Here is a 25,265-nt window from a genome sequence, read left to right on the forward strand (position 1 = left end):
AACTTTAATTTTGTATAAAAAAAGTAAAAGTTTGGAAAACGTCAAAGTTATGTCATACGTTGGAGCATGTGATGGAGGCAGTGTGGTCAAAGTGATTAATACGATTTTCACCTCTCTCTAACTATGAGCTCTAAGGCTGGGAAATTAATTATTGTAACAGAATATTAACGACTTTATAAATATTTTTGTTAAGCTTGAAACAAACAACAAAAAATAAAAATGTCAACGTCAATGGCAGTTGTTGTTGCTGTTGTGCTGATGCTGCCATTCACTGTTTCACTGTATAATGTTGCCTGCCCCATGGGTGGTTTCTGTTGGCTACAATTGAACAAGCGACTAATTAAAGAGTGAACATTCCCAAATACCCCTAAGGTAGACTAAAAAGATACGTTCAGCTAGACGATGGTTATTCTATACATATGTACATAGGTATTTATGTATGTATGTAAATGCTTGTTTATTGAAAAATGAATTAAATAATTGAAAGCCTGATGCTATTCCTTTTATATTTGTGAATGTATATATGCATGTTCAACTTCATAGGATTAAGTTGCGGTGCAAATATCAGCACCTAGGGGAATTCAGAAACTATCTGTGCAAACAGTTTAACCGCACAAACGATTATATCGAAAGTGGAAGACGGAATGTTGTGGCGGCTTGTTGAAAACTAAAAGTGGTTATATACTATTAGCTTTGTTACCTTCAGCACTTTATTATGTACATTTATTTATGTAGGTATAAAATACCGCTGCTTTAGTGCTGGTGCTTCCAATTCCATTAAGCGGTTACAATTGGAAATGATTATAGAAAATCCAGTTTTTCAAACAAAAATTTACTGACCGAGTTAATGAGGTGTTCCAACTTTATGAAAAGGTAATTGAATGTACATTTTTTTATCAAAAAAAGCAGCAATGAAGTAATATATTTTATACATACAAAAGGAACGGACACATATGTACATAGTTGCTGGAACAAAAATAATATCTATAGCAATAGTTTATTAAATTGATTTTGATTTTTGTTATAATATAGAAATCTTAAATATTTATTTAGAATTAAGTTCATTATTTTAAATAAAGATTCATTTTCGCAGGATCAAGCATAAAAATTAAACTCATGAAGGTTAAATGAAGTGATCTTCAAATTCATACCCTAAAATATATTAAAAAGATTACTGACACAATTTGAAAAAATTCCTTAACAAACATATTTTAGGTCGCGAAAACTATATTAAATCCAGTCTCAGGAGTGCAAATGCAAATATTGAAATTAAAATTCATTAACAGTTGCACTCATTTTATTTTAAATCTTTGTTCAATGTGCCATAAAATAAAATAACCGACATGTCTTACAATTGTTATTGCAAACGAAAAAAGGCAAATCATCCTACATTAATGTTAAGTAATATTTTCCCACAAACCTCGACTAGCTTCCCTATGTCATAAACTCATAACATTTAATGTTCATAGCTCCCCATATAACCAAAATAATTCCGCGGCCACTTTGAAAGTCACACAGTTTGCCTGTTGTCACACTCTCGCTGCCGACTGTAAATATACATTATATAGAGAGCATAATATGATGGGTCGAACCTTTAGCCTCAACTTGTTGCTTAGTTTAAGACAGGTCTATTGATTTGCTGCCAAACTATCCGACTTTATTGTCATCACAAAAGCATCCATTGACCATCGGCTTCATCACATCGTATCGGTTCAAATGTCCGCCCCATAAAAACTCATTTAAAATGCTAATGACATTGGCTTTATCCTAAAAGTCATCATACCTATCTATATTCCTCTAGAGCCGGCCATCTGTGTAAAAGAAAAATGTATCTAGTCATTTCAGGAAAAGTGAGCAAACTGGGGGGGAGCGCTACAGTGGAACCCGCCAGGGCGTCCATTTTATATTAATATACAGCTTTTGTACCGATGAGATGAGTATGGCATATTCTGTTGGTATGATGATCAGAAGCATCAATGTTTCGATTTGTTTATGTGAATTAATTTGAAGCGCTTTATTATTTTCAAAAAAAAAAACGTTATCATTATCAGAAAAAAGAAACGAACAGTTTTGTCTTGAATGAACGAATTAAAGAGATTTTGAAGTTTTTAATAGGTTGTACATATATATGTATGTAATTATAAAAAGTAATACTTTTAAGTATTGAATATATTTTCTTTAAATTTGTGACAATGATTGAAACTATGTTTGCTGTGATAGTGCATTGTTGAAAACACAAACAATTTACTCGAACTAAAAAGATTTAGCTTTATATTTGATTTGATTTACTTGCTTTTTAAAAATCTCAAGTTGAAAATATACCTGGCTATGATTTATACATGCATCCATAAGTTTTGTTAAATAGTTTTTCTTAAGAAATAATCAAAAACAGAAGAATACAATTTGCAGTCAATCAACTCTTAAGAGTATTATATACGGTGATTTTTTAAAAACAATAGAAAAGTTAAAAAAAAAAACACATACAATTGAGAAAAATTCATGAAATCAAATGATCCATCCGCTTAGTCCAATTTTTGCATAGTATTTCCAACATTTAGGCCGCTATCTCACGATTAAAAGCTTAAATGTTGTCTTCGAATGTGTCAAATGAATTGGGCTTGTCTGTATAGCCATGAGTTTTAACATAGCCCCACAAAAACTAGCCTAAAGGCGTTAAGTCGCACGATCTAGGTGGCCAATTGATCAGTCCCGAACGTGAAATAAAATGTTCACCGAACTGGCCTCTTAATAAGTCCATTTTGCGCATGCTGTGTGGCATGTGGCACCGTCTTGTTGAAACCACATGTCATTCAAGTCAAGATCTTGCATTTTGGAAAAAAATAAGTTGGGTATCTTAAAGTAGCGCTCACCATTCACAATAACGTTACGATTCTCATCATCTTTGAAGAAGTACGGTCCAATGATGCCGCCAGCTCATAAACCTTACCAAACTGTGATTTTTTCTGGATGCTCTTGCAATGGCTGATATTCCCATTTAGCCAACAATGGGCTTCGTCGCTGAACACAATTAAATAGAAGAAGCGCACGATGAACTTTCTTTTGATATGAAAATTTAATAATTTGAAAGCATTGTTCATTTGTAAGACGATTCATGGTTAAATTATAGACCAAACTGAAGATGCTTGACGGTAAAACAAAACACGATGTGCGTCGGCTGATTAAACCAGTGTTGCCGAAAAGATAATAGCTTATAAATCACCAATTACTTTATTCACATTATGATTAAAAATTAAAAACAAATTTGAAATCAATTAATTAAAAAATCGACGCATTTAAATACTATTTGATTTTGCTAAAAAACCCTAATTTTTGAAAAAAATTATTTGAAAGTCGTTACTTTTTTATTACTAATTTTGTAAATGTACATTGTTTTAAATTTGTGTTTAAAAACATTTTAGTTTTAAAAATAAATACTATGACATTTTTGATCATCTAACGATATTGAGACAGTATAAGAACTTGTTAATGAAAAAAATTATTGAGATTTTGAGAAAACTTAAAATACAAAGTAACTGTTGTATGGAATTTGAATTATCGATTTCCTATGAAGAAGAAAACACCTAACGGCTTAATGGCTGATTCACAAACATGCTTCAGCTTCGGCTTCGTCTACGTTACGGTGGGCCTGCTTCGAGGTAGCTTTGAATTACATTTCTGTTATTACATCCCTCCAAAGAGCAAATATTTTGTTTGTTGACATTTTTGTACAGCAGTTGAGCTGTCAGACAAAGCAAACGTTCGGCGAATTTGAACTAGAGCTTCCGTTTGGAGTCAAATTACGTTACATACGTTATTTTCTTACGATTGTCAAATGAAACGCGAGGTCGAAGCTTTATTGTTATAGCATGCATTGAATTCCTACGGCTGAACTTGTAAACGTCAGGCAAAGCCGAAGCTGAAGCGTGTTTGTGTTTTAGCCATAAAACCTTCTTTTCCAATGGTTTGGGCTTTGGGGGTGTGTACATAGAGACAGACGAACTTATGGAATCCGGCCCATTTTTTTCGAATTCTCTACCATCGTAATGTCATTTTTTAATAACACGCGAAATTAATACATTAAAAATAAAAGTGTCTTTAAAAATCTCTGAAAATATAAAATCTTGCTTTCTTTGAATCACAATACCGAAAAAAAACGGTTATACTTCATTTGTGATTATATTCATACTAATACTTATGCCTTTTCTTCTTTTGAAATTCCTTACATGCCTATTCTACAACGCTTCGAACAGTACTCTGCCATTCAAGCCTTAGCTATCCAAAAAAATGTGTTCGTTAAATAATTTCGACCCCACTGTCTGAAGAGATTTTTAATTTATGGTAGCCATAGCCACAAATTGAAATTGGGATGTCCTTTCGTTTATCCGTTGTCTGACTTTATGACGTTAATAAAGCTCGGATATATTTATAATTATTTTAATCAGGATTTTAACGAAGCGAAAGAGCCATGTCTACCGACCCGCACGACTTTTAATTACTATGGACGCTCACTTATTTTTCTGTAATTTTTTTTTCTGTTTTTAATTTTTATCCTGATCCTGAACTACTAGCCTGCCTCTTAGAGATATGTACCTTAACTTTTTTATTTTGGTTTGGATGATGATGGTTAACTTTTATTCTCCTCTCTGTCTGATTGCAGGCTTAAAATCGACAACAATGGCGGAGCATGGTGTCCCAAGCACATGGTATCGCGTGGCTTAAAGGAGTATCTGCAAATCGATCTGCTAAAGGTTCACGTCGTCACGGCAGTCCGTACTCAGGGCCGCTTTGGTAAGGGTCAAGGGCAGGAGTATACAGAGTCCTATGTATTGGAATACTGGCGTCCAGGCATGACTAAATGGATTCGATGGAAAAATATCCAAGGGAAGGAGGTGAGTGACATTCGACCATTATTTGGGGCTGAGGTGTATGAATGTGATGGAGAATGTGTGCTTAGCTAAAGCCGTCCTGATTTATGGCGGCAATTTCGGTTTACTGCATTCGGGAGTGATACCGAAGTGATAGTGGGAAAAATAAAATATTTGTATCCTTTCTGTTGGTATTTTTTTGTATTATGGTTGAAGAATTTAATACCCAGCAAAGCAACACTCTCGCTCTTGATTTCAGATTCTGCCTGGAAACATCAACACCTATAGTGAGGTGGAGAACCTCCTGCAACCGATCATTTTTGCATCGAAAATTCGCATATATCCATACAGCCAGTATGACCGAACTGTTTGTATGAGGGCCGAAGTGGTTGGATGTCCCTGGGAAGGTAAGTTTCATTAATTTCCTTTTAATGGTTGTTGATATTATATGGCTGCTCTGCGTGGAGTGTTTGTTGTGGGGGTGGAGTGGTTGGGTTGATAGGTAATTTTTTTTAAATATGTTTATATTTAGTGAAGCTAAAAGCCAGACGCAATCGTTGCCGTTGGCCCACCATTGCATGACGTTTATTTGTTGATTTGTGTTTACTTTGGGTTGGGTTTTAGGAAAACATGATATCAATGTTCGTAACTCCGTCCACCGTCAGACATTCGACATCACGAAACACAAGACGAATCCTTAACTCAATAGCTAAGGAAGGTATTTTCTTGTCGTGCTGTGTTATTCGTTGTTGGTCGTCGCCGTCGCGACATAACATTTTTTTTTTAAATACAAATTAACGTCAGACGGTGGAGTCGTCGGTTCGGCGGTAACATGCATACATTACTGTGGCATGTCGATATATTTTGTAAATGTAAAATTTCTATGCAACATGCAACGCTTGTAAAATTTAACATACCTTACTTGCCGGCTCTTGTATATATAAAAACTTTGGGCTTATTTTTGTTGTATTTCTATCGTGTGATAACTACTGAATTTAATATAGGGTAGAAATGATGTGTTCTTAATTTTAGTGTTGACAAAGGAGAGTTTTTAGTATTTCTTGATTATATTGATGTTTCCTAACGCAACCTGTTAATGGTTTCTTTAATTTTTTGTTTTTCGAGAATATAATGCACTATGCGATAGAATTTTTCAACAACATCTCCGGAAATATTTTTGAGCTTGCTAATCAATTATATTATATACATAAACAAATCTATTCTGATGGTTTTGTTGGACACCTTAAATCTAAACATTAACTCAATTGACCTTAAGATCAGGTATTGTGGGCAGCTATGGTTTGGACAAACATTGTTCAATCAGAATTGTCATCTCAAGGCATGACATCTGGTGCGTGAAAATCTTAGACTTCAAATCTGGTACGTAGAGCAAACAAATTACTCTTTGTTTTTTCTTTCTTGTTTCTTTGTAACTAAAACTTGTAAACTTTTTCAAATATTAATGATATCAAAACAATTTCTTCGCAAGTCAAAAAGTAGGTTTGATCTAATAAACTAATTTTACTAAATCTGAGGATATTTGCAAACCGATTTTTGCTCGTTCTATACAACATTGATACTTACACTTTGTATTCAATTAAGTATCACTTACCTGTTTCAAGTCACCATTACAAAAATATTTCTAATGTGCCTATTGAGATTAATGTAAGGCCAAACACCAACGCGCGTGACATCCACTTTGTTGAGTCGTAAATCTCTCAACTATAACGAATGTAACGTACCGAAGATGTTCGATCTCTCCTGCTTGTATCCTGTACCTTTAACCGTCGTTATCGTCATCAGAACACGTATAACAGAAAAAAGGTAGAATAAAACTAACATAAAAACATTCTTGAGGACTATTTTCACGATAAAAATAAATTTTCCATTAAGCAATCTCCCACTTCCAATTATAATGCACTTCCAATCAGTCCTGCTAATTGCATGATTTAATTTCCTTTTAACGAAAATATTACATCACGCATGATTGCAAACCACAACGCCGGCCGCATGAACCTAGTTCAAGATATTGTTGCTGCTATTCACTAACAAGATAGATGTATGAAGTTTGTACCAAACATATACAAACAGGAACGACTTCGACAGCCATACAAGAAAAAAAAAGAAGAAATAATCTGCATTCAACTCGTAACAGCTTTCAATGCCCGCTATACTTAGAGTTAATAGTGAGTCTAGCTTGGTTTTCGCTGTCTAGCCTGTAGTCAAGGCAAGGTATATGAGAATGGCATACTCATGCCATTTTAATTTATTCATTTTATGTTTTTCAGATTAAAAGGTTCCATACATGCACCATGCAAATGTCTTGCATGCGGAAACAGGAGAAGGTGTTGTCATTAGCTTAGAAGAGGATTACAAATTAAATTTAAAGTATAGATTAAGAAAAATCAAGGGTGAGCTGTAGTCAAAGTACGGCGTTTGTGTAGTACCCTATTTTTTAGTTTTGAAATTGTGGTTCGTACTCACTTTTAACCAAAATAACATGCAAATAGCACCAGAAACCTGTCCCTCTGATTCGGAAGGTTAGTCCTACTTTTATTTTTAATTGCTTATAATCTGTTTATAAGACAAAATTGAATTTCGTTTGAGTTTTCTTCTTAAAAACTTTCCGAAAATTGCAATGTAGTTTATGAGTAAGCCTAAAAAATATCGTATTCTATAAAAATTTCACTATCAGATACTTAAATTCTAAGGCTTCTATTTATTAAGATTTTTCAATTATTGTTATTATTGAAATTAATAAATATTCATAGCTTTTATGAAATAAATTAGTAAATGATGCTCACGAAAAAAGTCTTTACAATTTTACAGGTAATAAAGGGACCACAGGGATTTCTCTAATTCAATAAAGAAAATCATGAGATGTTAAGAATATCTTCTTTTTATGTCTATGTAATTTTGTTAAAAACAAATTACGGGTTTTATTTAGGGTTTTCTGCTTTTGCATGAAGTGCAATTTAAACATCCTTCTATTAAGAAATTACAATTCTTAAACAAAATTTAAATTTTGAATGGAATACATTTAATATAAAAATTGTTTTCTTTTTTCAAAATGTTAAAAGTATACACACTTCAATGTGTTTCGCACGGTTTAATATAAGCAAATTTTTCGGAATTTTCTTATTGCGACTCTCGAATTTTAACAACATCCGCTTATATTAAGTTACAGTTCACAACAATGTCAATCATACAAGGGAAAACATGCAATAACACTTAACTAAGACACTTAGGCACCCTCTATAAATAGACTTGAATGAAGCTATATTTCTCAAGTCTTACAAAAAAGCAATAAAAGGGTTGGATCTTTTTTAAAAGTCTGATGTACCATAATTGTTACAAAAAATATACAATTTCGCATTACATAGAACATGACATTCTATATGCTGTTCACTTTCCATACCAAATGTAGACATACCTAGATATGAATTGTATGTATAAAGGCTTTTGCAAAATAAACATGCGTATAACTAAATATCACATGATAATAGAAATCCAAAACGAGGATTTCCTAGATACGAAATTATTCATGAGATCTTACAAAGATTATACTTTGAGTACACGTATTTAATATACTCACATCAATTCATATACATGAATATAAAATATAAGCTGTACACAGTACAAACAAACTTAAATACAGCGCGGCTTTACAAAATATTCAATTACATTTAAGCTGCCTGACTTATCAATATATTATAAAGAGTTTTCTAGGTTGTATACGTCTATATATACGCATTTATGTATCTATACAAATCGTTGTCATTGAAATCATCTTATAGGCCTTCTCTGCCTGCATCAATGGAACACCTTCAAAATGTAAGTAATCCTCTACTTTCAGCTGATATCTGATGTACTCATATCGTATTACACCCAATATGTAACCAAAGATGCACGAAGATATTACGACGAAGAAGAAAAATCGAACCGTGTTGCGAATATAACTAGTAAACATTTTCCTCCCGCTACACAGCTGGAGATACAAATATGCAAGAGATGATACACCGCTTCAACGGTATCTGCTAGAAAGACATATAAATATACCTGCCTACTTTAATACAGAGATTTTCGTCTCGGTGCAGTGTATCTGAAAATGATGGCTCATGATGGCTATGTGCCTATAAGTGTCGGCTGATGTCACTTTTAATCACTAATGAGGTTATAAATTATGCAACCAAAGGATTTTTTTTTTGAAATATTTCATTTAATCAATCGAATCGAAAATAAATTCAGCTTCAATATGTTTTCCTACCTCGTGTTGCACCTTAGCTGAATGCATCTTTCAGACATTGGGTTACAAAAGTAAATTCATCGAATCGTATATCATCGCTTTTCAACAATGGAACATCCACCAAACCAAATTCGTAAAACAGGTGTCTAGACGGTAAAGTGCGGATTCATCTAAAATTTACCTTGAAAGCACACAGGTCTTGTAGTGGCGATGCATTGGCGGCGGTCATGTTAGTTGTAGCTCTTTATGTTTCAGTTTCATATTAATAATATCGGAAACAGTCAGCATCTAACATATTTAGATGGTCATATAATCAAGTTTATATGAAACAGGTACAGCTGAAAAGAAGCAGATCCGTTTTAGAGATATTCAGAGATAGAGAGGGAATAGTGAACCATCTACCTACTCATAATAGAAGCGAAGATTTAATGCTATTCATGCAAATTAAAGTATAAGTATTGATAAAATTGAATATTTTGTAAAAGATTTCATCATTGCGATTAAAGCTGCACTGCTTTTGAAAGAAAAGGCGCTATTGGTAATGTTACCTTTCCACGTGAATTATATTCCTCCAAAGTCTTTCCTCTTTTCTTAACCTAAAAAATGTCTAAAAAAGTTAGTTCTCCCGTTTTTTCGTTTAAAAGATAAAAAATATTGAGTGTAACCACAATTTCGCTTGATTTTATTTTTGAATTTGATTCGGATATCACGTCTGCAAAGAAATTGAATTAAAGACAAGAAAAAACGTAGGGAACAAAAACGAAAACCCAACTTCTGAAATTGCTCAGGTCTCTAGGGCTCTAGGAAGATGCATTCTGATAGGCTAGACTGACATCTTAAAACAAATCTTAATTTGCAAAAATAACTGTCAAATTTTAACTTTATGGACATTTTGAATGTAACAACTTTTGCTTTAGACATCATATATGTAGTATAAGGTAAAAATTGTTTGAGAAAACAAGTTTTGAATTCCTAATTGACTGCGCTCCTGGTAATGAAAGAGTGGTAGTGGTTGATAGTTCCGGCATTGATAATCCAAAAAGAAAAATAGGTCCTCTTTTCTTCTCCACATACACATACAACGTTTTTGAAATGCTCCCTTGACTGATGTGACGCGCTCCAAAGGATACCATTTTCATTTTGAAATTTAGTGCTGCCATTTATCACGCCTCTTAATTAAAAACATGTCACTGTTTTGACTTGGAAATAAATATGTAATTCCCCCTTCCCAATGTCAGTTTCACAACACCATGCTACATATATTTACATCCACCTTACCAATATAATCTATGGCATTACATGTAAGGTGGCGCGGTGGTGGCGGCGGAGGAGCTGGGCGGGGAATTCGCTAAGAGTTTCGTTGCATAGTCATTCAGTCATCTGGTACATCTGGTGGTTCTTTCCAAGTTCTTATAAGTTTTTGACGAAAACACCAAAGATCAAGACGAGACGACGAGACGTTGTCGACGCCAGCTACGACGACATTCGTAGGTAATGATGGCGACACACAGGAGCACAAAAACATTTAAATTGTTGCCTTAAACAAGGACATCGCCTTTGGAATAGTGTAACAGTGTTTTTTGGTGGTGTAGTTGTAGAAATAGAAGCGGATGTTGTATAGTACCTATAAGTTTTAAATTAAATGATGTTTTTGTTTTTGTTGTTGCTCTCGTTGTTGTTGTTATTACAATATTAAATCAAATTGGGGTCTCCAACGCGTGTTGCTAGTGATTCTCGAATTATTACTGAAATTATTTTCATTTAAATTTGAATTAAGGGGGATTAAAACGAAGAACTGAATATTTTGAAATTTTCAAAAATAAAATGAAAAGCAAGAAGAAGAAGAATATAAATTCAAGTTAATTAGATCAGTATAAGCAAATTTTTATGAACACCAGGGAAACATCAGAAAGTATGTGTTGCGTGTCGCTAGAAACATGTGTTATCGTTTTACTTTTGAATATATAAAATATCTAGGGAGATACCTTAAACAGGAAACCTCAATTTTGTTTCTAATTAGTTGTGACGACCTTTAACTGATTAAATTTGACATATATTGAAATGAGCAACAAGAAGCAGAACAAAATCATTAATTATGAGTACAAAAAGCTATTTTACATTATTTGAAATTTGAACATTTTTTTAAATGTATCTTCATATTGATATGCTTAAATTTATATTCATATTGATATTGTTAAAGATTCTTGTTTTTTTTTTTCAAGCTCATTTAATTAAATCCCATGTTTTGGCACCTTATTTCTTTTAGTAAGTTGAGATGAAATATTTATTTCCCAAATTTATAGTTCAAGTACTTTAATTATTTATCATTTATAAAATATTTATTAACATGTATTTAAAATTTTAATAAAATATACATGAACTTTTTCAAATCTCAAATGGTTTTGTGCCCCATCTGCAGCAAAGCACAGTAGGTACTTTAAAATTATAATTTTTAAAACAAAGAATTTCTCCGCGATTTTTTTCTTAAATACCAAAGCTTATTGCAAACTATCGCATAATCGAAAATGCTTGTCCAGATTATACTGTCTTTTATCACGGTTCAAACCTAGAACTCAATTTAAACGACCAAATTCCAAAAACACTGGCTTTTGTGAAATTAAATCTTAGTTTAATATATATTCACCAATTTGTATATAGTATTTTGTCCCCATTTAGCACCGATGCGATGTGAAAAAATGTTCCACTTTGATAAGCCTATTGATTTTACTATCATACGACATTTATGCTGCTTCATTCAGGATACAATATAAAAATTTGTAAATGTGGCATTAATTCAATTATTATTTATCTTAAAGTTCAAATGCTACAACCTATCCCCTCTAATTAATTGTACAAAATACGTGTATTATTAAATTAGAAATAAGATATCTAAAAAGATATCCCTAAATTTTGTATTATTTCGAAAATATTGAATCAAGTCCTCACTTTGGTTTTTGATAGCTTTCCCGGGTTATATAAGATGAACTCGTGCTCATATTTATAACATTTAATTCAAATACTGTTTGATTAAAATTGGTAAAGTAAATAATAAAATTACCAGAAATTGATGAAAAGAAGAAAACATTTTCCATACTAATTAAAATCAAACATCCATACTTTATTGCTTTAATTTAAAACAAAGTAATTAATTTTACAAAAGCTATTGACCGAATTCCTAAATATATATAGTTTTCACAAAAATTAACATCTTGGATATGATAACTCTTGACCATTGTATTAAGCTTGTTATACTGGCGGCCCATGGACTACTTGCCTCATAGGGCATTTATAAAAGATGTCGACTTTAAATAAATAAATAAGCTGACGCAACAGTCCGTTGAGAGCTAGGGCCTATTGACTTACAACTCTCAACCATTCCTGTGTGCGAGTAATGTTATCAGAGATGAGAGGGTGCCGACAGTCTTAAGCTGAATTCGAACTGCTAATTTAAGGAAGCACTTGTCGTGACATGAATTACTTTTGAAGGATTTGTCAATTCCTCCCAAGAGGCAGTGCCCGTGAAAAAACTTAAGATGGCACAAGCAGTAATCGAACCCAAGACCTCTGGCATGACAGTACAACTCACTTTTTTTCTTTTACAATTCATTTTTATTACTTCAATCTTAAACCTTTCTTAAAGCCAGACAAAAATTCATATAGCAAGCCCAATTAACCATAACTTACAATTAACTTACTGGTTTCATACGGACACTCAAAGTTAAACTATAACACTTAATACTAATGGCTAAGATCTATTTTACTTTAATTAAAAAAAAAAAAAAAATATATCAATATCCTTTTTTATTTTTACTTAAAAACTACTTAAAATAAGGTCCCTAATATAAAACTTAAAACTTACTTAAACTACCTATTCTACCTATAAAATACTTAAAACTAGAACAACCACAGCAGCAAATCTAACTATCTAACATGTTTTGTTTTTCTATCCTACGATTATATCAGACCGAATCTATCAAAAAAGAGGAATCTTGTCGAAATCACGCTGCAAGAGAATTCTAAAAACCTCAACATTTCAGGCCGTTCTGTACCCAATTAGATCGTCGGCGTACGCAATTGCCTTTGTAAGACTACCTATCAGATCGCTGGTGTAAATGCTGAAGAGAATCGGCGAATTCGCCCCTTCCTGTTGAAGACCATGTTTAATTGAGTATGTTGTGGTAGAAGTTACATTGCCACATTTGACAACAAACTTTCTACCGTTAAGCATAAAGTATATACAACAATGGCTTGCTTATGCCAAGCCTGCTCAGTTTTAGGTAAAGACCCTCTAACCATACGGTGTCAAAGGCCTTTTCCAAATCAACCAGAACAGCACCTCTGCATTGTTGTTTTAATTTATTCCATTGGATATCGGAGACGAGTTTAGACGCAGCATGAATTGTATCATGACCGGCCTTAAACCCGAACTGTTTATCCGAAATTATTTTTCTGTCCGCAGCCCACTTAGTCAGAGCCCTATTGATGATCTTTTCGAAAACTTTGCTTATGCTGGGAAGAAGACTTATAGACCGAAGATTTTTCGGGGGAGGATGAACCACATCGGCCTTCCATTGCACTGTAAAGAATCGTCATTGAACCGCATGAAATGGCGGTTTTTAAATCGCCATTGTGTGATATCATTTCGAAGGTAAACCTGATTAAGTAGGGCTCTGTTTTCCAGGTCGTGGTTGGGGCGAATCCTAAAATTCACCTTGTACACTTGCTGGAAAGCAGTTTCTACCGCCTCTCCTTTTTTTCGGACATTCAATTATGTAAAAGTCATCGCCAAAGATGGCTTCCTCTGGTTCTATTTGCGCTATCCTAAGTACGTCTCTCTTCTCTTCAGTTCTTTGGAGTTTATGACACGGAAGGTTACTATCGTTTTTTTTTCCTGAATATCTTGGTTATTTTAGAAAACATTCTAAGGTCACTGGAATTAACTGACAGCATCTTACGGTCCCAGTACTTGTTAATTGATAACCTGTAGTTCTCCTCAATCAACAGATTGACATTTTCATTGACGACTTCAGTGTACTCTCCACCAAGTCGTGTGGGTCTGTAAGTCGTCTGTATAAGTTTTTGAGTCTTGTCAGTAAGCCACTCTTGTGCCTACGCAGTGCGTCAATAGTTAAGTTTATGTAAGCGTCCATTTGGTCCCGTTCTTTGTACTTTGGTATTGTCCGTTCCATAGTTCGTTTTATTGTTCCGTCCATCTGTTGTAAGTTGTAAATGTTGGTCAATTTCTGTATTTGTCAGATTTCTCTTGTTTGGTGGGGCTATGTCACTCGAACGAAGTTCTCTCGCTAGGGCGTTGGTGAAACGAGGCCAGCGCATCTTACTCTAAATGTAAGAATGGGTTGCAACGCATTCCTCCAACTCCACGCTTTCGTTCGGAATTGCATTACAGCAGTCAATCCGCAGTGATCACTGTCGTACTCGACCGTCTATAAGCAGTTTCTAGGGTGATTGAACCACAGACTAACAGCTTGTCTGTAATTGTGAGTCTGCTATAGTACAGCAATCTATCCAGAAAGAAGACGCTTCTTGGATACGATGGCTTTTCGGTAGCCAGCTTGTCAACGCAATAAAGATTCATCAAATTAAAAAGATGGTTACTTCTGGGATTACTATGTTGATTTCCTCAATTTTCACGTTTTCTTTTTAAATCACCGGCCAAGATGAAATAGTTTTCTTCCAAGCTCAGTTTTAGTTTTCTAAAAAGAATTTCGAGTTCTGAAGCAAAGTATATAACCTGCGGAGTTCCAGCCGCATATTCCAACGAACTAACCATCAAGCCACGGGTGGAGCGATGTCGACTTTGGAATTTTTTTGAGCGAATTATGGCCCTTGGTCGTGTTTTCTTTTATCAGATATGAAATGGTTCGTTCTGAAATCACGGGCTTGCCTAAAAGCTTCTTTCTTATTCTAAAAATTGTCATGGAATGCATTTGAGCCTCAATTATTTCTTTTTTCGGGTTAAGTGCTCAAATCAATTGAATTTAAGGAACTTGAACCCATTAATACTGTGATTAAACGAACTTAATTGATATAATAGTTTTGGACCAATAATAGTCAAGTTGGAAAAACCCGTATACCGATTTTTTTAAAATTTGGTTGTGTTCATCATCAGATCTATTTTGTAGGTACTTTAAAATTTCCATGTCACCAAATGTTAATAGCTCAATTTTAGTTTATACGTTTGCATTTTATAGTTTTTACTTAATTACGGAAACAAATGTTCAGAAGCATAAAATTGTTTTCTGACTTAAGTTAGGTAAGGTTAACGTGGCTTCATTTAACACATAGGCCAAAAGAAAAGGCCCATTGTGATACCACATGAATCTAGAGAATTACACCTTACTGTGATCAGGGCCCATTTTTCAATTCCAAGCCCAATGTTGTTGTTCACATTATAACACTTGCAATAAAATCCTAAGTTTTGAGTTTTTATTTGAATTTCATTGCTGTTTACTTTATTCAGAATGTTTAATTTTTAAATTTATAGAAAATGTGTTTGCTTTTATTTTCCAATTCTTTTAACGATCGTTTTTTACATGCGTCTAACTTTTGTGAGATGTTCTTTTTTCTGATTACAAAAACACATTGAATGAAGGGCACAGTCGATAAACGTCACAACTTGTGATTCTTCTTCTCTTGAGTTATTTTTGTGTTGTGTTGTGTAATATTTCACCGCTGCCAGCACACAATAAAAGGTATTAGAATTTAATTAAAATAGGAAAATTAATTTATATCAAACCGATTCAGCTAGGCCGAGGGACACAATTCCAACACAAACACAATGATGACAAAAGCTTTGACACAGTGGATATTACTTTCGAATGAGTGGGGCCTAACAATGGGTGACGGCATTGTGTATCGTCGGGGAAAGGTTTATCGTTTATATTGTGAATGGTGGGAAGCATTTAGACCATTCAAGCTGCTTCGAAATGGATTATGATAAGCTCTCTTATTTGAAACTGGGGTCCTATATAGGGACTGAGTGGAGCGCACAAGACCAAAGATTTGATGTCAGTTTCATATGCACAAGCAATTAACTTGCTTCATTATAATAATTTCCAAAGAAAGGACAGTTAACAAGTGCGGATCGCCTGTGGATGACTATGGAACAATGGTGAAAGAGAAAGAGATGTTTTGACAATGTCTTCAGCTTTTTAACGAACGATGACGTATTTTTATCTTTTGTGTTCTGTGAACCATCTTTGAAATAGTACGAACAGGAATATACTAGTGGAAGAGAAAATTCTTGAGATTTTTGTAAGAATATTCTTTGAAATTGTTGCTGATGTTGATACACATAGCTTCATTGTTCTGTAGCATCTCTTCCTTAAGATGGGTCATTGGCTTGGTTATCTATCTGTATATACTGTGCTTTATTGAAATAAAGGTTAAAGGAAATGCGATTTTAACTGGCATAATGAATTGAGGGCTGTTGAATAATTAAGGTGCCAGCCTGTGTGGCAATTAACTTGCGACACAGGCAAGTTGAATTAGAATTTTATAGGTACCACAAACCAATTGGAAGGATACATTTCCAAAGGAATCAATTTAATTAAATTTAAAACTCCTCGTTTGTATTTTAAGACGATTTCTAGATATCGGCGAGCACTCATATTAGTAGCATTTTAAAACAACATAAATGGAGTGTTAAGTTTCTAATCAGTAAAAGACCGCTTCACTTCACTTAACCCTAAGACCTCCACGACATTCCAAGTACTTAATAAATTTCTAGCAAAATCTAAGCAACAATAAAGTGTTGTCAAGATCTAAAAAAATGCCCTCCCGCTAATTCTATAAAAAAGTGACATTGTCGAAAAGAATTAAAATTTAATGGCAGAATCGCTTGGCTTGACTGAGGAACAGATATGCATCGATTGAAAATAAATAACTTGTTGAATAAAATAAAGAAATAACATCTATTGGAGTTTCATACAGAAAAACTATCGAAATATAAAATTGTATGTTACCTTACATGTTCAAATGGTAGACATGCGCGTTCAAGAGGACACAAGCGTCCACAAGTTTTTCTGAAAACCCACCTCTGTCTATCAACTCCTACCCTCACCTCCCCGTGGTGAACATCGGGTGCCTAGTACCTCAACTGAAGATTGGGTTCCAACCCCAGTGGACATTTGTGGGGGGCAGCAAACGAGAGAGGGGGGAGAGGTGTTTCCATTAAGGCACCTCTCCTTATTAAGACGGCAGTGGAGGAATTCCCGAGATGAAATCAACGGATGGCGTCTACAGTTTCAGTAAGGTTGAACTACTTAGTGAACACCTTATAGGGCTTCTTCGACTTATTCGGAGCCCAGGCCTATATAGAGCGGTTTTATCCGGATCCCAATCCTTGGAGTTATACTTAGGATCTAGCCCTCCAGGTTGTGGGTTGTGCCGTCGGGGTGACTTCCTCGGCACGTAAAAGCTTTCATAGTTGCGAAGCACCAACAAGCCTCGGATACGGATGGATTTACTGTTGACAACCTACGCAAACGAATTAAGGACAAGGAACATCGGATATGCACGTGGAATGTTGGGTCCCTTAACAGACCACGTCCGGCCAAAGACTTAGAGGTCCTAGACCGCTATAAAGCAGACATCACCGCCATCCAGGAAATACGATGGGATGGGCTGGGCAAAAAGAAGATTAAAAACTGCGTTATTTACTATGGTGACTGATACCACGAAAACCAACAGCGATTGCTTAGATACGGCTTCGTCATTTGAGAAAGACATAGGCAAGAAGTCTTGAGCTATAAGTGCATCAATAGCGTCTCATGATCGTACGCATCAAGGCTAAATTCCGCAACAATAGCCTGATATGCGCGCACGCCCCCACAGAAGAGAAAGTCGAGCTCCTATAGACAAAACATATGAGCAGTGCCCTAGCTACGATATTAAAATAGTCCTGGGCGATTTTAATGCCCAGCTAGGAAGGGAAGACATCTTTGGTGGAATAATCGGGAAGAACAGCCTGCACGACAGCACTCCCGACAACAGATTCAGGCTCATAAATTTTGCTGCGGGGAGAAACGTCATGGTGGCCAGTACGCGTTTTCCACACCTCAACATCCACAAAGCAACTTGGACTTCTCCAGATCAATCTACCGTAAACCAGATTGACCATATTGCGTTCGACGCCAGACACGCTTCCAGCATCATGGATGTACGAAATTTCCGAGGAGTTAACTCGGACCACTACCTCGTTGTAGCCAAGGTATCACTTCGGATTTCCAGACCAAAGGCAAAACAGGGAGGTGCTGGGAGAAGGTACAACGTCGAACGGCTACAATCGCCAGAGATCGCCAAATCCTTTTCCGACCGAGTTACAAGTAACCTCTCTCGAAGTTCTCTGCCGCCAACACAAGGTATCGAAAACCAGTGCCAACAGTGCCAAGATGCAATCAGAGAAGCCGCCTCTGATGTGCTGGGTTTCAAACAACCACCAACAAGGAACCCCTGGTTTGATGAGGAATGTCGGCAGGCAAATGCAACTAAACAACAGGCATGCAAAGCGGCTCTGCATAAAAGGAAGGAGGTCATGAGAAGCGTGCGGTCGCACATGTTGAGAGATTTAAAAGCAGTATTGAAGTTCAAAAGTTCTTTGAACAGGGGAAACAGGTACAGGTACATAAACCTAGAACCGAAGGCTGCAAAGACGAAAGTGGAAACATCATTGTGGAACCGCAATCAATGCTGAGGATATGAAAGGACCACTTCTGCAGACTGTATAACGGCGACAACGAACTGAATTCTGCTGTCAGGCAGGATGATCCATTCAACATAAACGACAAAAACCAACAATCCCGTCCTCCCGACTTAAACGAAGTAAAGATTGCCATATCTAAGCTGAAGTCTAATAAAGCCGCTGGAACGGATGGCTTGAATGCCGAGCTCTTTAAAATAGCTGGATATAAGTTGGTTAGGAGCATGCACCAACTTATCTGTAAGATATGGTCGGAAGAGAACATGCCCGATGAATGGAACCTCAGTATTGTTTGCCCGATCCTGAAAAAAGGAGACCCTCTAATCTGCACCAACTATAGAGGAATCAGTCTAGTTAACATCGCCTATAAAATCTTCTCTGCCGTAATATGTGAACGTCTAAAGCCCATCGTCAACAACCTGATAGGTCCTTATCAGTGTGGTTTTAGACCAGGAAAGTCCACAGTTCATCAAATATTCACATTACGGCAGATCCTGAAAAAAAACACAAGAACACCAAATCGACACCAACCATCTTTTCGTCGATTTTAAGGCCGCATATGACAGCATCTACAGGGACGAGCTGTATAGAGCCATGACTAGTTTTGGCATCCCTGCCAAATTAGTCCGTTTGTGCAGGATTACCATGGATCATTCACGCTGCTCCATAAAGGTTGGAAATAACTTAAAAGTTCCTTTTGATGTAAAAAAAGGCTTGAACGAATAGTGCAGAGTGCACACGTCAACACTAGAGGCACTATCTTTCAAAAGTCTCTCCAATTACTGGCATATGCTGATGACATTGACATAATCGGAAGAACTCAGATCAGAGTGATGTCAATGGGGCTTTTGTGAGTATTGAGGCAGAGGCGGCAAAAATGGGTTTAACGGTCAATGAGGGCAAAACATAGTACATGCTGTCGTCAAGAAAGAACATACAACACCGATGTCTTGGTCAAAACTTCACCATCGACAGACGTAACTTTGAGGTAGTCAAGGACTTCGTCTATCTAGGCTCCGCTGTAAACTCAGAAAACAACACCAGCGCTGAGATCAAACGCAGAATTACTCTTGCTAACCCCTGTTTCTTTGGACTAAGAAAGCAATTGAGTGGTAAAGTCCTCTCTCGAGGGACCAAAGTGTTGCTTTATAAGACCTTATCATCCCCGTCCTCCTATAGGGTGCAGAATCATGGACTATGACAAAAGCGGATGAAAGCATCTTGTGTAGCTTCGAGATAAAAGTTCTTCGCTTGATTTACGGTCCCGTATGCATCGAAGGGGAGCGGAGGAGAAGATGTAACGACGAGCTGTACGGGCTGTACAGCGACGTAGCCTTAGCCAGAAGGGTAAAAGTCTAAGGACTAAAATAGCTGGGTCAAGTAGAGCGCATGGAAACCAATGCTCCGGCCCGGAAAGTCTTCGAATTCACACCCACAGGATAGCGCAGTAGATTAAGACCGCGGATCAGGTGGCGCGCACAAGTGTAAAGTGACCTCACCCAACTTGGAGCGCGAAACTGGAGACATCTAGCTAGGGACCGAGCTAGATGGAGAAGTTTGTTGGGTGAGGCCCTAGTTCACACAGGACTGTAGCGCCACCTTAAGTAAGTAAGTAAGTATGTTACCTTACAAGGATAAAATTGATTCAGTTTAAATTTACATAGCAGTTGTAGGCGAACTTAAAGCTAATCCCCAGTAACATTAGGTTATATAAAATTAACGACTGAGCTGTCTGGTCTTAAGACATAATTATTCGTATGTCACTAACATGTTTTCCGGCTTTGGCTTGAGGAATTGACAAATCCAGTAAGACTGTTTTTTTTTGACAAGTTTTTAATAGTAGACAATATGTCAACTAACCGATTTTTAATTGCGAATATTGTGTGTGTTTTTCTTATCGTCCATCATAGTATAAAAATTACTTTCCAAGTATTTATACATTTCTTAAGGTGTACACAACAGATTCTCAAAATCAAAGACACAAATCTAACAGAAAATTGTTTTGTTATATTTGTATTGCAACCAATTTTGCTATCAACAACATTTCACTTAATAGTGGCTGGATGTTCTCTTCACTTTTTTTAAGAAAAAAACATCAAGACACAAAAATATTTGTTCATTACAAGGGCATACTATATAAGCTATGTTTGCTTTTTCCTTCCAGAGGGAATTGTATCTTACACTTTACCCAAAGGTGTTCAACGTGGAATTGAAATCGATTTATCAGATAAAACTTATGACGGCCACGAAGAAGACGATAGATATATTGGTGGCCTTGGCCAGTTAGTTGATGGGCAGAAAGGCAAAGATAACTTCCGGACGGATATTCATGGATTTGGTAAAGGTAAGTTTTTCATTTTATTTCGTTATATGTTATACAATTTCAAAGATACATTTAAAAAAAGAAAATTTATGGTAAAAACAAATTTGACAATTTTCAACAAAAAGACACAAAATAAACTTACATAACAATATGCTGTAAGGTTTAAATCCTTAAAGTCAATCTCACTTAAGTAATGAAGTAATGAGAATCAACGCATTAAACTTATCTAAGGAATTTTAAAAGGTAATCGTTCCTATAAGTATAAATAGATCGGTTCCCTCACTCCTATCCGTTGATGCTCAGTTCGAAAAGTTTGAAGGAAGCTTAGTAAATAACTCGTTAATGAAAACGTTAAATCTTCATCCAACAGTTCAAAATTTTCCGTACACATTCCATTTATACAGCAAACTTGACTCACAATTCCCATTCCGTCGAGTTACCGCCTCGCTTTTCATACTGTTCAGTCTAAAGTTAGTGCCAAAGTGAAAAGTTTTCTATTATAATTTTCAACCTCCACCCCACATCCAAGCATCCGACCAGCTGAACTTTCACCCCCTTGGGAAAGCTTAAACATTGTTTATCTTGCACATAATAGCAATTGCACCCACCATACTGCCAAAAATTGGATAACGTTATCCTTTTTTGTTTAAGTTTTGGGTCACAACAGAATAGCTTTGCTCCCTTCCTTGCTTTTACATGAAATATTTCATCACACCCCCACCTAGAGTCCTATAGTTCCTGAATTCTCAGTCCTCAAACGGAACAAATACCACCCCTTTCTCTGCCGATAATGAAATCCAAGTGATAATTAAATTCCAAAACAATAATATTGACATACTAATTAGTATTTATATCATAAATTTCGACCTGTTTCCTATAATAGACACAGTGTCCATGTCCACATGGACTAACTTTTGTGTTCGATGGTTGGTGTATCCTAAAACTCCATCTGCTCGAAGGCCAAAGTTCCCAAAACAATCGATTATCGCAGCAAAAGTTATTATATACTATGTATTGATATATATGTATATTATTTTTTGCTTTCTATTTTTGTTAAACAAAAAACAGATGGAAAAAGGGAAATAAAATAAGAAGAGATGCAAACAATAACGAAAAAGGGAAATAAAATAAAAGTTCCAGAGGAAGTTTTTTTTGTTATGCTTTGTCTATCTCCTCTCCTGGTGTCCTGTTGAATTTAGCAAAACTTAGTCCATAAAAGAGTGGAAAGTTATTTAACTATCGCAACTCTATTTTGAAAATCCGCAGATGATATAAAGTAGCGAAAAAGTTTTCAACTTACCAAAAAAAAACAACAATCAGGGAATTCAAAAACAAAAATAGAAAAAAAGATGTCTGAAGAATGTGAAAGCTAAAAAAAATAAACGCAAGCTCATAATAGATGATAATACATAAATCATTTTTTTTATCATTCTGTGAGTGAGTGGGTAGGTGTATCAAGATATCAAAATATACAAAATAAAAAAATAAAAAAATCAAGATGCGCATGAATAGGTGGGAGGTTTGATGTTTTATTTTGGAATATATTCATGGCTTTAAAAAAGTCAAAAAACTTATGATCATATACACAAGTTAAATCCTGAAGTTTGACAAATATGGATCGTTTAAATCAATGTATCAAATGTGGAGCATACAATTGTAGTACATATTTTGATTATACAATTTAAAGTGCGCTCATAATTCTTTTTTGAAACATATCCTGTAATTTTTTTGAGATTTATTTTGATTTATTGGTGTTACTTGTCAAAAAAACATTTAGTAAAACATCGTTCCTCTCTAAATTTTTCTTCTTTCGAAAAGCTGACCGTTTTTATCAATATAGTCCGTTAAAACATACATGATAAAAATTATTATCATAAATACCTGCAATCAAACAAAAAATAGATACAAAGATTCTTTTATATGTCCTTAACACTTCCTAAAAGTACTTACTTTGAAATGGAACAACAAATTTAAAGTGCAGCTTTGTCCAAATTAATCGAACACTGTAAAAGGTTTTAAACGTTTTGCAAAAAATACCCAAAACACAACTTTTCATGAGTTAATGGATTTGAAGAAAACTAGCTAAAACTGAAAGAATGTATAAGACTGTTGTAGAAATCCATTTTTTAAAGAGACATTATTTTTTTCATTATAGTTGTAAAAATATTTTCTAGTTTAAATAATTTTAAAACAACATTTAGACAGTACAGTTATCTTAAAAAGGACTTATTAGTGACAACTTAAGTGAAATCTTTCTTTAGTAAACCTTTCGTAAAATGGATTTTTAACTTTTGAACATATAGTTCTTGTTGGGAAATGTGTTAAGACATTTTTGTATTTCTAAATGTTTTAAAGTGAGCCTTGTAAAATAGATTTTTAACTTTTGAACATATAGTTCTTGTTGGAAAACATGTAAAAGTATTTTTATATTTCTAAATGTTTTAAAGTGAGCCTTTAAAGAAAGTATTGCTTAATTCTTACAAATTACTGAACCGCGAACAGGTTTGTTTCCAGTTAAACAATAGAACAATAATATATAATTTAAAATTTTTTCAACATTCTCTAAGATCATCAAAATATTTGCCATGCGTTTCAATTTTTAAACATTTTGGTCCACGCTTACAAAAAATGTTTAAAAACATCGAGTGTAGCTTCGGCTGTTGAAACCGAATGTTGCCAATATCCTCCTCTTCCTTTTGTGAACAAAAATTCCTTCCACATTACGATAACGATCGGCATTGACTGTAACGTCCACTGCTTGTTCATTTTCGAAGAAAAATGGCCCAATTATGCCTCTGAATTGAATCACTAGCAGTGACTCCAAAGTATGTGTGCGGGTTTTCTGTGCCCCAAATGCGACAGTTTTGCTTGTTTACAAGATGATTTTTTTTGGCAAAATCGGCGTTGTTCAAGCGTATACACAACCAAATTCGTTCAGCGGAAGGATAACACTAATTACCTATCAAATCAGATATGAGCTAAGTGTTACCATTTACGAAATAAGCATTAGTTGAATAAAAAAAAATGCAGATGGTTTTATTTATGTATAAGAAAAAGACTGGAGAGTAAATGGCCTATTAATTTAGTGTTTTGAGTATTAAAAAATTCAGTTCTATAGTTGAACACATATTTTTCACACATAAGTGTGTTAACGCTATATCTTATTAATACAAGGCAAGAACCTTGCCTAATCTTTATAGTTCGTGCCTGTAGAGCCGGTTAAGGGCTCTATATTGTTGAAAGCTTATGTATGCTGCATTATGGCCTTTATTTATCAAACCTTTAGTGAATTTAAAGTTAATTAGAGATTTTTGTTTCATATGAACTTTTTAGTGTGAATCAATAGTAAGTTAATACATTTTTATTGCATCTATTTTCAGGCTACGAGTGGGTTGGCTGGAGAAATGATACCCCTAATCTATTGGGGAAACCAGTTGAAATTGTTTTTGAATTTGAAACTGTAAGAAACTTTAGTTCAATCATCTTACATACAAACAATATGTTTTCAAAAGATGTTCAGGTAATTTTTTTTCACTTATCATAATTTTTAAATATTTTCTTATTATGTCAAAAAATTTTCGTTTGTACCTTCATTTAATCTTAAAGAATCTATGTATTTATAAAAAAGAGGGTTACTCTGTAGTTACTACGCTTATAACTCAAGAACGCCAAGACCGACTTTGATGGGACGCACCAATACGGACTGACCTTGCGAAACAAGAAGAATGTGCACGAAAATTCCAGAAAATCCCCAAAATTTAATTTTGTATGTGACAATTTTTCCGCCAAAATTGTTAAAAACGAACATGATTATTTAATACTTGGAATCGCAAAATTTTCTGAATCCCCTACCAAAAATATCACTGGATTCTTTTCGTAATAAGAATTTGCATGATATTCTTCCCTACGTTTTTCATAACAAGCATTTTTTTGTGCATTTAACAATTTGATTCAAGATCAACTGTGCTCTAGAAAGTGTAGTAATGCTTTAGTTGAACCCCTTACGTTTTTATTCAAACTTTCTCTAAAAGCAGGCAAATTTCCCAGTATATGGAAGAACTCATTTCTAACACCAATTTTCCAGAAAGGTAACAAGTCGGATATAAGCAA

At 34.9% G+C, this 25,265-nt stretch overlaps 1 protein-coding gene across 1 annotated transcript in view; it reads left to right on the top strand.

Annotated features, from left to right (window-relative positions):
- Positions 1-25,265, top strand: part of LOC129939589 (discoidin domain-containing receptor 2-like) — a 100,937-nt gene that overhangs the window by 67,943 nt on the left and 7,729 nt on the right. Inside the window, exons 4-7 of the mRNA XM_056047657.1 lie at positions 4,658-4,889; positions 5,125-5,272; positions 20,997-21,176; positions 24,536-24,675. Of these exons, the coding sequence (XP_055903632.1) occupies positions 4,658-4,889; positions 5,125-5,272; positions 20,997-21,176; positions 24,536-24,675 (700 nt within the window). The remainder of the gene's footprint in view (positions 1-4,657; positions 4,890-5,124; positions 5,273-20,996; positions 21,177-24,535; positions 24,676-25,265) is intronic.

Source organism: Eupeodes corollae, chromosome 1, assembly GCF_945859685.1.
Source record: "Eupeodes corollae chromosome 1, idEupCoro1.1, whole genome shotgun sequence".
Classification (NCBI taxonomy): Eukaryota; Metazoa; Arthropoda; class Insecta; order Diptera; family Syrphidae; genus Eupeodes; species Eupeodes corollae.